The following is an 18,514-nucleotide window of genomic DNA, read 5'->3' on the forward strand; positions in this document are numbered from 1 at the left end:
AAAGAGCAAACAAAATAGCATTGTGACCTGGTGCTCCTAGATACATGACAAAATGTAACTACTACTACACTATTATTATTATTATTATTATTATTATTATTATAAATTTGTATTTTTTTTTAATTACTTTTTTTTATTTTATTATTTATTAAAAAAAACAAAAACCTTTTTTTCCTATTTAAATACAACCTAAAATTTAAACTGGGGGAAAAAATCCCTGGTCATATTGTGCTTGTTTAATCAAGTATTAATTCAAATGTCTTTGTGTGTGATCTCCCAGTTAATGGAACAGCTCTACAGGTCATGAATGTGTGGGTGGGGGAAAAACCTATTAACCTGTGTAAAATCATGTCATGATTCAGTTTCATCTTTCCCACCACCCCAGCTATCATCAGCAAAAAATGCTGAGCTTGCTTGCACTCCTATTGGAACTTCCACTTTCTCCACAGTCCAGTTAAATCCTGATGCATTAAACCAACATCCAGCTAAACATTTCATGCGTTCCTTGATAATACATCATGCAATACAGGTGTAAGTTTATGATCTCCATTTCACGTTAGTTTTTATTAGTAATGCCAGATCTGTAATAGTATCAACCCGTGAACAAGGAGGTTAAAACCCCTTTTGCCTTTTCATCTGCTTGTTGCGGTGGAAAACAAGGTCAAACGTAAAGGCCGATTGTTTTTTTTTTTATGAGGCACTCGTTTCTCATTTGCGTTGCAGTGATTGTGAAAGGAGTGGCCAATCTGCAGTAAAGTTCCGCTGGTGGTTTAAAAGTCACCAGAGCGCTGTAGCAAGCAGAGCCGGCCATAATTGAAGAGTTTCTGTACCAGAGTGACAGCGTGATGAATGTGCGTGTGTGAAACTGGGACGCTATCGCCAGGAACATTTGTGGTCTCTCTCTCAAACACACACATACGCAGAGAGAGAGATCGAGCTGTGACCTGCTTTAAGTCTTTTCTACTCCGTTTCTTTCTTTATGAGGCATCGGTTTTGAAAAACGCCATCAATTACCTTTTGATTTCTTTGTTTTCTGCGTGCATGTGGTTCGTAGGTGGGGATGTAACTATTGCTGTTCAATACTGCTTGTCTATCATTTAGAAAGATAGTAACCAATGCTGATGCCAGTAAATCGGTTCAACTTTCATAATATAATTTTTGCCTAAATTCATTAATTGTTCATTTTGACTTTTGAATTAAAATTCGGCAAGTATCATTTACACTCTGAATTACTTGGGTATAGACATTTTAGGTATTTACTTAGGTATAGACATGTCATAGTACGTAGGCTATCTGTTATTACATATTCAGTATACATTCATTATAAACATTACATATTTACAATCTTATGTCCTAAAATGTCTCAAAAATGAACGGTGTGTCTGTGTTCAGCGGAGGTGGTGATCTTTACTGACCTTTTCCAGACCCTCAGAAAAGCGTCCTATGGTTCTTTTTTCCTGACTGTTTGACCATCTACTTATGGAAGTCTTTTACTGTGTGTGTGTTTAAATACATTTGTATGATTTGATCCCATTTTTGAGACTGATTTGACCAGTTTTGCTCAACTTTCAGAATCGGGCAGATTTCAGCTGTCAAACAATCAAACATTTTTGGTCAACTGTCTAACAGTGTGAGCTGTCTGATGAACTGCTTTCCCAATATGGATGCATGTAACAGTGACATTAGAATGGTTCAGTGAGAACGCGCACTAGACCGACTGCGTGGAGAGCAATTTGTCTGAGGTGTGGAAACAAATATATCCAGGGACAGGAAAAACACTGGCAGCCACGACTTGACTAACTCGAGCTGAGTGGGAGGAACGGTTACAGGGTGGGGCTCTGGCAGATCCACCAACAACAAAAGTAGAAGTGTTTTAGAATTTTTCAGCAGACACGATTCATTCCATAGGAGTCTGGATTTACATAGTGTAAACACGCACAATGTGGCATGTTATACCTGTGTGAGCATATAAACCGTAACATCTAGTCATTCAGACATGTCACATGAACAATGTCCGTTGTCACCAAATAAGATTTGTGATCAGAGTACATCATTTCACGTTACCAATATCAGTCGTGATTGAAACTCACAAAGAGAACTGTCTAGACCAATGTCTGAGGAATGAGTCTTGTTCCAGCAGTCCTCATGGTCTCCTCCACTGTCTCTGTGCTCCTCTATGGAAAAGATTCTGTGCCAGAGTGAAATGCCGTCTCACCAGTGGAAATTATTATGCAATATCTTTTTTTTTTTTTTTTTTTTTTTTTTTAAATACAATACACAAGCAGTATTGAAAACGTACCATACTGAAAAGCAAAACCTTCTTTGCCTGATCACATCAATGAAAAACAACAAGCATTTAGAGAATTAAACACGGACTTCGTGTCAAAAGTGAATGTAATTCCCTGTTGCAGTGCATTTCCCTTTCATCACTGTGCTGCAGTAGTGACTCACTGAAATGCAATCACTGTGCAGTCATAGCCCTTGTAAGCTGAGAAGGTTCTGAAAGTGTCATTTAACAGAAGGTGTTGCTTTCCATATAATGGAATTTTCTTTAATAGTTCTTTATTTGCTTAATCTTTCCTCATTTCTCATGCATCAATTGTTGAATCCGTAATCAGTCAGCTTTTTTTAGGATTACTACTCAAGCATGTGTTGATATGGCTAAAAAGCAATTAAACCAAGGATAATTAATTTTCACTGAAGACTTCGAGACACACAGACAGAACAGTGAAGGCTTTGCTTTTCAGTGTGGTACTTTTTTTTTTTTTTTTTTGGTATGTCGCTAATGAAAAGCAATACTGTTTGTGTATTGTCTTTTACGTTGTTTCACTTCGGCAGGGAATCTTCTCCATACTTGCCACCACCTGGGTAAAGTCTATTAGTGTTACAATGGCACTATGTGAATGTTCCTGGAGTCCTGACCGTTAATAATCACACTGTTCCTGACCCTTGTTTATGTGCCAGCATGTAGCATTTAGAGCAACAGTAGGGTGAATTGTATGACCAGGTAAAGGCTGAATAAGTTTTGGTGGTCTTTTCTTTTTGTGTGTGTGTGTGTAGCAATGTGACCGCATTATCCTGAGTGTACTGTATCCCCCTCGAAACCCACCTGCTTGCGGTGGATCTATTTAAGGGTGTGTTTCTGTGCTGTTCTGGCTGTGAGACATTTTCAGGCCATCATGTCCTTGTTTTCCACAAGTACTCACTGCAGGAACAGACTAAGGGCGGGGCAGAAAATCACCAACCGATTTTTTTATTTTATTTTTTATTTCTGCTCTGTGGGGCCTGTGGAAATTTTTTTAAATAAAATTACTGTGGCCATGCAGTAACTAAATTCCTCCCAAAGAAGGACAGGCCCAGAGTTAGAAATAGTTACCAACTAGCAAAGCAATATTTATTTCTCCCCTCAGTATACATTATTTTGCTTTCCATTCTCACACCTTCCAAAACCAATACAGCGTGTCATTATTTTAACACCCTTGCTTCCCCCCCCTCTATCTACAGCAATGGCAGCCATCCGTAAGAAGCTGGTGATTGTAGGAGATGGAGCATGTGGAAAGACATGTCTTCTCATCGTTTTCAGTAAAGATCAGTTCCCTGAGGTCTACGTGCCTACTGTATTTGAGAACTACATCGCTGACATCGAAGTGGATGGTAAACAGGTGAGTGAGATGTGGCAAGTGCTTATTTTTTAGTACTTGTTTGGGTATATTACTGAGGAAAATCTGACATTACAGATGTTTGTAACATCCTTTTTCAGGCAACATGAATAACCTGGTTATGTGGTTAATTGTTGTTTCAAACAATTGAATTAGAAATAATATAAGAGTGGCTAAAGTTGCATACAATATAGAGTGAAATGGTAATTCTGATAAGAATGAGCAAAGTTACATACCCTAGAGTTAAATAGCAGTTTTGAAGTGTGTTATCTATGCTCAGTTTTATATTTTCCAGGATAAAGTTGACATTTGTGTGGAATTATCCTCATGTATTCATTTATTTCAGAACTAGGCTTTCAGTGTGGGAATGTGAAATGTCATAAATGTATATCCTTGTTTATAGGAAGTGTCAACTTGTGTAACTGCGGAAAAATATATTATTGGAACGGTCCGATGCAGTGTTTGACTCCGGTGTTGAGTATCAATCCAGTACAGTGTCAGGGTCTGGTACAGTGTGTTGATCAGGTACTAAGTGTTGATCAGATACAGTGCGTCAGCCCAGTATAGTGTATCAGTCGGATACAGTATGTCATTCGACTATAACATGTCAGTGCGCCATTCTAGTACGCTGCGTCAGTCCGACTGTTATGTCCAGTGAATCGGATACAGCATGTCATTCTTGTAAAGTCTGTCAGTCTGATACATTGTGTCAATCCAATATAGTGTGTCCATATCAGACCTGACGTGTTGGATTGGTATTAAATGGTACTGACATTATCCAGTTCAGTTGACTGCTGTACTTTTCTATATCTGCCATGAACACCTGTGAATTGTATAAAAATGAGAAATGTTTCAAAGCCCATTAGCTGAGATGAAGCAAAAACTAATAATGTTCCCCAGCAATGCTTTTTAGTCAGCTTCTGCTTTTGTTAAATTGACCAGATCTCAAAAATCCAAAACAAATCAGATTGGTGTCTTTTTCAGGGCATAGTGCTTTATATTTATTTATTTGTTCTAAATGTAGTTCTCCCATTTGGCACAGTGGCTTTCAAATGCCACCATTAATAACTGCCAGAAAGGTAGAGTGAAGTGTGGTAGTGTTGTAATAATACCACTTCTCCACTTCTCTTGTGCCAACCAAGGACAGTAGCCATCTTGCCATCTGTAGAGATCCATTAGATGAATGTTGATGTATTTCAATAACCACAGTATATTTATCTCTTGAATTGGTTTGTTCAGCCGTGCTTCAATTGTTCACCGAGACGTGACCATTCTGTATGATCACCATTAGTCCCATTATAAACCACATATAATTCTTCTTCTTTTTTTTTTTTTTCTTTTTTTTTTTTAAATAAATAAATCAAAAGCCCAGTCAACAAGCCACTCACAGTTAATGAATGGTAGTTTGTAGAAACTTGATGAACTGTATTGCACTCGGAGTGCTACATAGTGACGCTTGCTCATTTCAGAGAACAGTTAATTGTTGAGTTATAGCTGTAAAGTAATTACTACAGATGTCTGTGATAATAATCTTCAATTTGTGCAGGATAAGCGATTTCTGTAGAAATTACAGAGATGGGTGTGCCTTCATTGTTTACGTGCTGGCGACACTTCACATGCTGCTGCACCTCAGTGTTCGATAATACAACGTGGCACCGCTGAAGCAAAAGAAACGCCACAGCTGAATGAGAGCTGAAACTTTGTTTAGTTTTAATTTGGGGCGAATGACGTTATCAAATGTGGTTTGAGGAAATGGTATATGGTCATTCCGTTTGGGGAAGATTTTTCGGGAAGATCGCAATAAATGTCCCTCTGTCAAAGTGGCGGTTGGTGACTGGACTAAATGTCGGACGAATCTACAACCTCAAAAATACAGAGAGTGCATTCACACAGGATTAGTTTAACCTGGGGTTGTTTTTACAGGCCGTTTTATAGAAGGTAAAAGACGCTGTAATCTTCACCGGATCGGGAACGTGCAGTCCGAGGAAATAACTGACCCGACCAGTTCCCACGGGATTAAAATCACAGAGAATTATTGCATTACCCAACCTCCCCATATAAAACTATTCCTGTCCGAATAGCCCTTTTGTTCAAGTACAACCTTGGTTCAGTTAAAGGATATCTGCTTGATTTTAAAGAAACCATTGTTTCCAACTCACAGGATATCAAGGATATTGCAGGCTTTAAGGCTGTCAGTAGACTTAACGTTTCTGAATAGTATTTTTGCTCTTTGTAATTATTCAGTGTGGCCGACTTTTGTTTATATGCGTTTTGGAAATAGTTCAGAACCTATTTGGCGTGTCTTAATGAATGCATCATTGTACTACAGCGCAGCTGAATTCTCGATTCCGATGATTAAAAAAATAATAATTTTGGTGCTCAGTTTCAGCAGGTTTTTTACACTTGGTACCTTGACACTGAATCAGCAGCAGGTGCATGTTACACCCACCCATGGTCTCTTGTTGATGCCCTTCATCAGTTCGAGTGCTTGGCACATTGTTTACCACCAGACAGGTTGGGTTGAGACCTTGGAAATAGCATTGGAGTGCATCAGATGGTCAGTGGGCTGGCTGTCTGGGTGAAGATCACACCAGGGCAGTGGGTGCAAATTTGTATTGCAACACTGTTTAATAACTTTTTGTAGAGCCTTACTTCGGTGAAGTGGCCATACATGCTACAGACTGAATGAAAATGTCATTAATGTAAAAGTCAGCAAAGATGGTAGTGGTTTTAGAGTTGAGATTTGAAGATCATAGTGAAATTGTATGAAACATTTAAATTGGCTTACTTTGATTATATATCTTGGTGCTTGGGCAGCATAGTGGCACAGCAGGTAGGTTGCTGCATCTCAGCTCCAGGCTCTCTGGTTCGATCCTGAGCTCCTCTTACAGAAAACATGCCAGTGGGTGGATTGGCCAAGATAAATTTGCTTGTAGGTGTGAATTAGTGTGTGCGTGTGCGCACTGACTGGCATCCCATCCAGGGTGTATTCCCACCTCACACCCTCCTGGATAGTATAGGCTCCGGATACAGTGCCACCTTGTTCAAAATAATGTCACAGCTTGAATTTTTTATGCACATTTTTTTTTATCCACCAAAGTGAATCTCGTGCGTGTTTGTATGCGCGCATGCGTGCAAGTGACATCATTTGAGTAAGTCTGCAAAGTGAAACGCATACATGTGAACAGCCAAAAACACCAGTATCTATTAGACCCAACAAGATGAATGACGTTTGGCCAAATTCTGGAAAAACTTTACAGAGCAAAAATCTAAGTGAGGAGGAAATTGGTGCTGAAAAGTGAAGGTACATCTATCCGCACATCAGCTTTTAAATGATCTCAGTCCCAACTTCTGTGTGAAACGAGTAGCTTTGACATTTTAAACACATTGAACTTGCAAATGCAGTTTGAATGTGATTTTTGTTTTTTATGCCTATTCGTGCGCGTCTGTGTGTGTAATATATAAAAAACAGAGTTGTACTTTTATAATGTTGCATTTGGAAATAGCCTGATACACCTTATTCTTTTCTGATACTGAAATCTTAAATGTTAGCTGATACCAACACCATTCGTTATCTTTTGTTCTTTAAAAGCTTTAAAAGGGTTTTTAACCAAGGCAATTAAAATACAGAAAAAGACAACTGTATAAATATAATGCAGTATAAATATAATAATCAATCCAATAAAATATGAAATCAAGTCTCTTTATATATGTAAATATTTCAAGTTCCAAAAAATCTTTTCCAAATCCATTCGATTCTTTTTTTTTTTTTTTTTTTTTTTTTTTCTTTCCCCCATTTGTTTCCGGATCAGATCAAATTCATTCTCAAAGATTTCTCCAAACCACATAATCAAAGCCATACCACACATCTCAAACATGATGCTCACAAACACATGCAGCTAAATTACTTACAACACTCACAGAAACCAAAGGTGTTCTACATATTTATAAACTTCTACACACCCTCCGCCATACCACCCTAGCCCACCGTCCTGATAAGTACCTTGTCCATGTTGTGTCTACTAAGAGAAGAATTATACCGTGCCAATATTATACACTTTATAGCATGTTTTGTGTGCATGTGTTCTTTTTAATTGACTCTAATTATTGTTCCGTCATGTTGCATAAATATACTCCAGATATAATACCTGACTTTTCTCCATTTATATCCTCCTTGAGCCCTTGCTGGAATGTCAGCTATTAGGGAAACAGTATATACAGTACATCAGATGACTTTCTACTGAAAGTTATGTACAGTAATTACTGATTAACTGACTGATACTTACTGATACTGATACTTTTTCAAACTCCATTTCAAGATGATGGCCTAAAGGGGATATCTAAAGATATGTGCTGAAACTGAACTGGGTGACACTGATGTGAATCAGAGCACAAGAATGTTAAGAGGAAGGGTGCTTGGGAAATTCATAGGATAGTGACGCGTATATCCGCGAGATAGCATGACCGAAAAACCTCCTTTTCTCCCTGAGGTTTTGAGGTTTCTGATCATTGTTTCAGAAGCAATAAAATAAAGGAGACTAAGCGTGGCAAGATCCCCTAACCTTTTGTTAGAGCCTACTTTTCTCGATCCGACCGCATACACATTCTTGACATTCTCTCCTTTTAGTTTTATCTTGCTGAGGAACAAAAAGTAGACAAGAATTATCTCCTGGCTCCTCCTTTGAGGCTCTGCATGCGCACTGTGTAGGGTAGGGGAGGTGTGTGTGTCAGTGTGGGTGGGCAAGAGGAAGACTGGAATAGTGTGCAGTTACTGTATAATATGTAATGCCATGTATGAATGTGTGTACATTTTATGGATCTATATTTGTGCCTGTTGGAATTTAGGCTCACATGGTGTCAAATCCCTTTTCCACTGAAGCTGGTGCTGTTAGGAATTATCCCATGTTGTGTTTTTTAAAGAACTGGTTTGCTTTTCCACCAGTTTAAGGGCTGAAGTGTTACATAATGCAGAATGGGGTTGTTTTTTTTTTCCTTTCTCCTTTTATAAAAAAAAAAAAAAAAAAAAAAAAAAAATTTTAAATAATTTAATAAAGTACTACTATTCCTACTACTGTTACTACTAATAATAATGATGATGATTAACCATGTTTTACCTTCCATAAATCCTGTGTCTATACAGCGCAAATGCACTCACGGAGCACTTTATTACGGACACCTGTACACCTGCTCATTCATGCAATTATCTGATCAGCCAGTCATGTGGCAGCAGTGCAGTGTGTAAAATCATGTAGGTACGGGCCAGCAGCTTCAGGTAATGTTCACATCAATGTGGCATGGTTGTTGGTGAGTATTTCTGTAACTGTTGATCTGGAATTTTCAGTCTCTCTAGAGTTTACTCAGAATGGTGCAATAAAGAAAAAAACATCCAGCGAGCAGCAGTTCTGCAGTCGGAAATGCTTTGCTAACGAGAGAGGTCAATGGAGAATGGACAGACTCGTTCGAGCTGACAGAAAGGCTACAGTAATTTTAGATAACCATGATTGTGGTGAGCAGAAAAGCATCTCAGAATGTACAACACGTCAAACCTTGAGGCAGATTGGGCTACAACAGCAGAAGACCACGTCGGGTTCCACTTCTGTCAGCCAAGAACATAAAGCTGGAGCTGTGGTGGGCACAGGAGCACCAAAACTAGACAGTTGAAGACTGGAAAAACATAGCCTGGTCTGATGTCTCAGTTTCTGCTGAGGCACACAGATGTTGGGGTGAGAAATTGGTGCCAACAGCATGAACCCACAACCCAACCTGCCTTGCATCAATAGTCCAGGCTGGTGGAGGTGGTGTAATGATGTGGGGAATGATTTCTGGGCGCACACTGTGCCTGTTACTACCAGCCCATCGATTGAATGCCACAGACTGTTTGAGAATTGCTGCTGACCAAATGCATCCCTTCATGGCCACAATTTCCCATCGTCTAATGGCTACTTCCAGCATGATAATGTAGCATGTCACAAAGCAAAAGACATCTCAAAACAGGTTTCATGAACATGACAGTGAGTGTTCTTCAGCGGCCTTCCCAGTCCATAGATCTTAATCCTATAGAACACCTTTGGGATTCAGTCGAACGGTAGATTCGAGCATGAAATTGTACCTGGAAAAATCTGCAGGGATTGCACTATACACTCATGTATCAAAGTGGACCAGAATCCCAAAGGAATGTTTCTAACATCTTGTGGAATCCATGCCATGAAATATTGAGGCTGTTTTGAGAGCACAGTATTACTGCCCGGGATTAATACGGCTTTCCTAATAAAGTGCTCAGTAAGTGTATATTCAATAAGCAATGATTACATGCAAGATGAGCGATAAATATTTCTGTAGCTTCTACAACTCAAACACCACATTATAAACCCTGGCATTAATCTTGACTTTTGCAGTTTAGCTCCACGTTTATGGCACTCACTAATTCGCATGGTATCTAATTTAGTGTTTTTATTTATTTATTTTTTTTACAGCTTTTTTTAATGGCATTCATGAAAATGACTGATTCCAGACCATCTTGTGGTGTTTTGAATCAGACTGCTTTTGCCAGCCAAGAAATCTTTCAGCTCTTTTGTGAAAGAACAGCATAGAACGGCTCTAGATTAGACATGGCAGCTCATCAGTGGAAAATGTATATTGTACTTGAAAGGGGAATGCATATTTATTTAATATTAATTTATGCCGTGCTTCTCTCTCTCTCTCTCTCTCTCTCTCAGGTTGAGCTGGCTTTATGGGACACAGCAGGACAGGAGGACTATGATAGGTTGAGGCCGTTGTCCTATCCAGACACAGACGTCATCCTCATGTGTTTCTCCATAGACAGTCCTGACAGTTTAGGTACTTCACACCACCACACTACACCAGGGGTCATCAGTTCAGCATGGGGCCACATTTTCACAAAGCAGAAGATACAAAAAGTAAAGACATAATGTAAACCATAGGAACTCGAATTTAAAAATTATTCTAAAGCATCCATCATTCTGTGTTCGCTAGAATTGTGGGCTTAGACAGGAAGAGCTACAGTACCACTAGATGCAGAGGATTGAAAACACTTCAAAGTTTCATTGATAATTGATCAAGCAAGATTTCCTTAATTTTTTTTTCCCCCAGCACTTTTCAGAACAAAGTTATGGCCATTCTGTCTTCTATTCATTCTCCCTCTTCCTTTTCAAAATGTTTATTTTGTAAAAGCTTTGAGACTTTTTTGCTTTCTGGTTTGGTATGCATGACACTGCCCCCTAGTGCACATTGCATGTAATGATGAAGGCAGACGCCTATGCAAGTATCCTTGCACAGAATTATAAAGCAGACTTACAAATGACATTCTGATAAAGATGTACCGCTGCTTTTCAATTTAAATTCACATTCCCTTTTTTTTTTTTTGTCAGAAACCCAGCCAAACAGTGATATTTTTTGGTGTAATAGCTAATATCACGGCTTTTATTTATTTATTTATTTATTTATTTATTTATTTATTTATTTATTTAGCTGGCTGTTCACACATTGTTTCTCGCTTTGTGCTATGGTCCTACTCTGAGGCTGTGTGGTGCATACATATACACATACAAATACACATGAACATACTAGCCTCTAGCCTATCAGAGTATCTCCAATATGTAGTTATATATTTCAGTAGGTCTTGATTATAGAACACTATTCAGTACTTTTTCTACATAATTTTACTACCATCAGTTGGATAATAATTTTAATATTATTAATACATGGTATGGAATTTTCATAAAGAGTTACTTAACAATCCTCTTTTTAGCGACTTTTGCTCTGCATTCTATCTATATGCAGTGTGTAGGTCTTAAGTAGAGCCTACGAGTGCTGGCTTTAACAGTGTGTTGTGCGCCCACGCAGAGAACATTCCGGAGAAGTGGACACCAGAGGTGAAGCATTTCTGTCCTAATGTTCCCATCATCCTGGTGGGGAACAAGAAAGACCTGCGCAATGACGAGCACACTCGCAGGGAGCTGGCCAAGATGAAGCAGGTACATTTTGTGTGAATGTATGTGTGTGTTGTCATGGCAATAACGGTTAGTTATTTCCGAATAATGATGGCAGATTGTCTTCCATTCTGATGGTGACTACGAAGAGCTTCCTGTCTACAATGCCCATTTTAGGAAGTGGAAATGCAGCTGTTTCCTGTTTAAAGAAAAATTTCTCTAAGGAGTTGCATTACGCTTTAAGTGTGTTTGTGTGTGTCTCTGTGTGCATTTAGGATGGAACATAGATGTAAAAAAAAATAATAATTTATACAAATTGCTGGATTCCTGTAGTATACACTAATCCTCCTATTATAATATTTGCATTCACCAAGACTTTAGCATTCCTTCAAATGGCAGATTATGGGTTATGGTTAGCTATATTCTATACACTGTTTGAACATCTAAAATCAAGCACAATTATTTCTTATTAGTGCAGAATGTAAAATCACTGTTATGGAATTGCACACGAACAACCTCGAGAGAAACACCAATTTCGAAAGTCTTTTTGCATCTGAGGTGCAATGCCATTCTAGCTCAGCCTTTCAGCAGATTTGTAACTACACTGCCATCTTGTGGCTCTTTCCTGCCTATTCACTATACATGCTCCCTACATAGGGTGCAGCGTAAACTTGTAGAACCTACATAGTGCACTTTAGAATGTTATTTGATGCTTAGCCACTGAAAGTCTCCAGTTAAAATTGACTACTTGCATACAATATGTAATTAGGACACATACTTTTAATATATTTATTTAGTAAATTGATAGATAATTAAAGTTAGAATTAAACGTAGGGGATATTGAGAAAGGAATATAGCATCACCCCAGGTTGATTATTTTTAAGAAACGGCACATCCCAATGTATTTTCTTCTTAGATCACAGTTAATGACCAGTGATAAATAATTTTTAAAAAATTGTTACAGAAAACAATTCAACTGTTTAATGTTGACTTGTCCACGAGGCAGGTTAGACCCTGTTATCACTAACTATATCTCAGTCTCTAACCAGCCTCTAAAGTATTTAAAAAAAAAAAAACAAAAAAAACCACACAGCTTGTGATATTAGAGAAACCAGAAAGCATAAGACCTGAAGACAACCATGTCAGAAGACTGTGACTGACTCTGTTATGAAGCACTGAAACTTGAGACTCCTTACATGTTATATAAATGACTACTTAATGAAAGCTTCACCATTAACAATTGTGTGTGTGTGTGTGTGTGTGTGTATGTATGTATGTGTATATATATATATATATATATATATATATATATATATATATATATATATATATATATATATATATATATATATATATATATATATATATAAAATGTGTGTGTGTGTATAATTTATTTTTTTAAATGTCACATTTTAAAAATATTGTTTGGTTTAGGTTATGTAGAGCATCTACCATACAAGTCCTGTTAATTGTTAGAAAGTTCATAAAGGCTACATGATTATTGTAGCTAAATCATAATTGGAGATTGGCGCTAATGTTATTGTGTTGGAATATCATTCATTTTAAGTATAAAAGTGTGTGTATGTGTGTGTGTAGGAGCCAGTGAAGCCTGAGGAAGGCAGAGACATGGCTAACAGGATCAGCGCATTTGGTTATCTGGAGTGCTCTGCTAAAACTAAAGAGGGTGTGCGGGAGGTGTTCGAGATGGCCACCAGGGCAGCGCTGCAGGTCCGCAAGCGCAAGAAGAGAAGCGGCTGTCTGCTCTTATGAGTCGCGTACACACACACTTACACACTTCTGCCAAGTGCTCAAGGAACAACATTAACTGACGTCATCGCTGTACTGTATTCTGCATTTCATGCACCTGCGACAGAGACTGACGAGCAAGAAAGCAACCCACCTGTGCTCTTAAACTTCGTGTATGCACACAGCCCTGTCCTGCCATCTCTGACTTTCCTTTTCCTCTAGCAGTATATCCTCCTGTGTCTGGGAGAAAGATCGATCAATTTGATTATGTATGTGTTTGTACAGAAATCTTAGTCTCCTCCTTTCTCTCTCTCCTCATTCCATGTTGTATTCAGACATCGCTTCTTTATGTATTGTTTACTTATTTGGAATGGCCCAGTTTTTCCTGACATTTGGAAGTTAATGATCAAGAATACATTTATTATTCATTCAAACATTTTTGTGTCTTACTTTGTGTTGTTGTAGGACTTGTAGGTCCGTGCGAGTGTTTTTCGTAACCTGTACATTTTGCTGAGAGTAACAAAACTCTGAGGAGCACTAAACATGGGGTTTAATAAGATGAAAGTGATTCAGCATGGCTCTATAACCACATTGTAAAGTACAGTAAGGCAAGTAGGTTAAAGATGTAACAAGATAGGAACACATTATTCAATTTAATATTTTGTATTTTAAGAAAATTTGCCAGAAAAGTTTACAGGTCATCAGGCTGAGACGAGGAGGCACGTGCATGCTGTCTCACGTGCAGCTTGAGGACCAAAGACCATGTCCTTAGTGGTCACCTAGCACCACCAAGCTGCCAATGTTGAGCCCTTGAACAAGACACTTAATCTCCAACTGTTCAGCTGTATCCTGTCTTGGCTGCAAGTGTCTTTTGGATTTAAAAAAACAAACAAAAAAAAAAGCATCAAGTAAATGTAAACTTCTACCTCTACCCCACCCCTGTTTCTAGGGGCATAGTGGTAGGATTCTTATTTAATATATTGAAGCATAGGCCATCCAAAAAAATGTTTATTATTCAAACATGCACAAAATCAAATAGTATGTAACTGTAGTCAGAAAACGTGCAGTCAGAAACTAATAGCTGAGGGCAAGCAGTGTGTTTTAATGGTGAAGAGTTTGTGTAACCCTCCAGTGGGGAAGTGATTTGGAATGTGGTGTGCTCAGTGAGAGGCAATTTTTGTAAAGAGGAGTGCACTGATGGATGAATTAAGTCTTTGTTTACAATCCATTCAAGTTCCCACAAAACACAGTCTGTGCTGCTGTAGCAGACAGTCATAGAATGTTTTGGATGATTGATGAATAGAACTGTATAATTTCCCTAGATGTATGTTAATCTAGTTACACTGGCTTTCAGAGCCTGGAGGTGCAGTCAGACCGGATCTCTCACAGGCAGCTGATTTGGCTTCCATAATTTCCCTAGATGTTCCATAAATTGGGATTGAACACACTTTCTTTTCTTTTTTTTAACATAATCAAATTTTACTGCTCTTCTCTTCTCTTAAATATTCTACCGTTTATTTTTTTCCCCATATATTCTATTTCCGATTAAAAAGCAACTGTTTAAAACATTACAAACTCAAAATAATGTGCCTTGTTTCTATTTTAGTAAAGTTGTGTGTAAATGTTTGCATAAACCAACCCAAAAAACTTCTGCTGGATTTACGAAAAGTTACAAAATGCTGTCTTGCTTCATACTCATGCATATATTGATGAACGCCAATCACCTGTAAATGACCAGGTGCGTACATGGCATAGTTTGTTTGCTTCTGGTGATGCCCACAAAACTCCATAAAAGGCAAAGTTCACAGAGCTGAACCGATGAGGACATGGCAAAAACAAAAAAATAGACCTTCTATTATAGATAGAAATGAAAGTTATTTTTGCTTACATCTATATCAATAAAAATATACAGTATAATATTTAAGAGTAACAGCACCTGAAAGGCCACAATCTGGAGTCAAATGTTGACGTGCAGCACACTGTGAAGTATATGGTGCATTGTAGCCTTAGACGTACTGGATCGTTTACTTATTGCTGGCTAATCAACCATGATTTATATTATCCAGTCTTCAATTTACACAAACTCAGGAGCGTGAGTTGGATGCAAACGTTTTTACGAACTCGCAGGATTTTCATTTTTTAAAAAATCTTGTTTTAATGTGCCTATGAATGATTTTATGAATAAATCCATTAATACATTTCCAGCTTGATAAATGAGGCCCACTGGCCACACGGTTAAATAGGTTAAACTTAGACTAGTGAACTCCAAAAGCTCACTCCAAAAAGACCCTCAAAAGTTTTGTGCGTGATCATCTTGGTTGTTTCTTAAAAGAAGTGACCTTTCCATCGCTGACTTAACCATAGAGGAGTATTTCCTGTGTGTGTGGCAGTGGCAGATGAAATAATGCTTGCTGATATGATAGAAATCCAGTTGCTTTGTTCATTGCAATATGATCATGAGGTCACTGGAGAGAGCAGATAATAAAGAAGAAAAAGAGTAGAGGTAAAAGCATAACAGAGTTACTGAGAGACCTGAGGCTCGTAAAGCTCTCTTTTGTTGTTCTATTCAAATGTATGTTTATGACGTTAATCTCTACTTTTACAGCTTTTTTTCTGTTTGCACATGGGTCAGATGTGAACTGGCCACACAGTACATTACACACACACATCCCTATAGCGGCATTAGCTATACTTAAATGCAGTACTGTGCTAATGCTGCTAGTTAAGTATTTAACCAAGCTAATGCTGCTTCTCCAGCAGTAGGTATTTGAATAGTATCTAGTCAGGTTTACCAAAAAGTGAGCTAAAGCTAGACTTGTATTGTGTAACCTGAAGCCAATGTTCCTAGCAACCTAGATCATAAGGTACCAGAACTCACCAACTTCCAGGCTTCAAATAGTCTCTGCCTTAAAAAAGGTATTCTAAATGTTCTCTGACAGGGGAAAAAATCTCATTGGTGCATTTTAACATCTAGAGGGCAGTATAGATATTCTAATTCAGTTTTTGGAGTAGTTCACTCAGGATTCAACTGAACACAGGGTGAACACTTTCTCACTGCACCACCTGGGAACTGGTAAGAAAACCAGTTCTTATCCATTGTTCATTTGTTTATTGAGTCATATCATTTCCAGGGTTGGCCAAAGAGCTGCATGGTATCCTGATAGACAAAACTAAAAATCAAGGACTCGTGTAGGTGGGTCCAGATAGTCAGGTTGAAGCTCGGGGGATTTAAGAAAAAAAAAAACAACAGCAATGAATTTACGCCATTCATTCATCATTCAGCTTTACTTTGCAGAATCTGAATCAGCGTTATAGTGGTTTATATTTATATTCTGGGAATTTTAACCAGTTTGTTTGAAAATAACTCAAAGGTGCGATTAAAAATAATACCTGAAAATGGGTGGAGAATTGGGTATGTATATTGAGTATGTACATGTATATTCCTGGGCAAAAATATGAAGCTTCTAATGGTCTTAAGAACAAATCATTGGTTAGGAAATTAGCAAGAATGAAACCAATAGATAAAGTAACCTAGTATAGGATAACTTTTCGCTTTGGATTCCTTAGATGTTTAAGCCTTGTGGGTGAACTTGACAGACAGTTTTTTATTTTATTTTATTTATTTAATTTTACATTTTTATCATTACCATGATTTTACCTTTGCATACAAGACGACTATATAAGTGAATTTCCCTGTTTCTAGCTCCCCCCCCCCCAAACAGTTCACTGCAGCAAAAGTAAACGAGCAAATGGTGGCATAAGAGGTCTTGCGAGTGTCTAATTCTTGCTAATTTCCTAGTAACAATGATTTTTTCTGATGATAATTGCTGAACAATGATTTGTTAAGACCATTAAAAGCTTAATATTTTTCCAATTTAGGGCTTGGCCCATTTTTTTTTTTTTTTTTGCCCAGGAGTGTACACCTGCACAGTAAAAGTCTAATAATAATAATCATAATAATAATAGATGAATTGAAATGGAATTGAAATCTTGACTTCAAATACAATTTTAAATGCTTGTTCAAATGTATTCTGAACATATTGCTTACACTGGCTCAAAACATGCTTATAAGAAGTAATTGAATGTGGACAATAAAATAAGCAGAAACTGAGCATAAGAGGAAACTCCGTTGAAACGCATCAGAAGAAATATCCAAGGTCCTATTTCGACAAACAGAGCCTGAGCATCTCTGTTTAATTTCTGTTTGATCACCTGACCGTCTGGGTGAAACTATAAAGATAAGAACTAGCTCAGGTGTCCCATGTCGGCCCTCACATCTCAGTGTCACAGTATTCATTTCCCCCCAGATTTTTACAAGAGGACTCCACTTTCTAGCATTTAAATATAGAAGCTCACTTTTTAAACAGTTTCTCCCTGTTGTTGTTTTTGTTTTTTAAACCTGACTTACAGGTGTGCCTGAAGGTCAGGATGAGCTACTCTCTTTGGAATGCACTAACTGAGGATCATTTGCCTGACCGAGCATGTCTAATAGGCATCATTTTAAAATGAAACCTTTTTCTGTCTGTAAAATAAGACTCCCCTTTTTGGACAAGGAAGCCTTTGTGAAAGGAACAAAACATCTTTTGGCAGGTTTTCCATCGTGCTTTAATTAAGACACACGAAGCACTGAGCAGCGAAACAGAATTAGGAGGCGGATGAGAGAATTCTTGATAAAAGTGACTCGCTCCATATTCTTTCACCAAGGAAATGTTGATAATGCGATGTGAAGGTACAAGAAATATTGGCTGTGTTTTTTTGTTTTGTTTTTTTTCGCTCACTGTGCTACATTTCAGTTCATTCCAATTTTTACATGAATTACTTAAAAAGAAATGCAGCACAGAATGATCTTTAAAAGATCAAACTCCTATTTTAAAGTAATATCACAATATACTATATGGTATGTCTTCGTTATTGGTAGACCGAATACAACTGTGGCACTTTTAACTTTTTGCATTAACAAACAACTGTTATATTATTCCTGCAAGATTTATTTATAATTTCATATTCCATACTTGTATTTAAACTAATTAATTCAATCAATCATTTCCAGTAACGGTTTTGTCATGGTATATGGGTCGCAGTGGATCACAGGAAGACCACATGAGAAGGAAATACACCTTAGCGCGCACGCATTCACGACCTACAGCCAGTTTAGAGACA

At 37.8% G+C, this 18,514-nt stretch overlaps 1 protein-coding gene across 1 annotated transcript in view; it reads left to right on the forward strand.

Annotated features, from left to right (window-relative positions):
- Positions 1-13,788, forward strand: part of rhocb (ras homolog family member Cb) — a 37,066-nt gene extending 23,278 nt beyond the window's left edge. The window contains exons 2-5 of the mRNA XM_053625350.1: positions 3,505-3,662; positions 10,376-10,496; positions 11,523-11,653; positions 13,205-13,788. Coding sequence (XP_053481325.1) covers positions 3,507-3,662; positions 10,376-10,496; positions 11,523-11,653; positions 13,205-13,378 — 582 coding nt within the window. The 5' untranslated portion in view covers positions 3,505-3,506 and the 3' untranslated portion in view covers positions 13,379-13,788. The remainder of the gene's footprint in view (positions 1-3,504; positions 3,663-10,375; positions 10,497-11,522; positions 11,654-13,204) is intronic.
- Positions 13,789-18,514: the final 4,726 nt, after the last annotated feature.

Source organism: Ictalurus furcatus, chromosome 5 (assembly GCF_023375685.1).
Source record: "Ictalurus furcatus strain D&B chromosome 5, Billie_1.0, whole genome shotgun sequence".
In the NCBI taxonomy this organism is placed as follows: domain Eukaryota; kingdom Metazoa; phylum Chordata; class Actinopteri; order Siluriformes; family Ictaluridae; genus Ictalurus; species Ictalurus furcatus.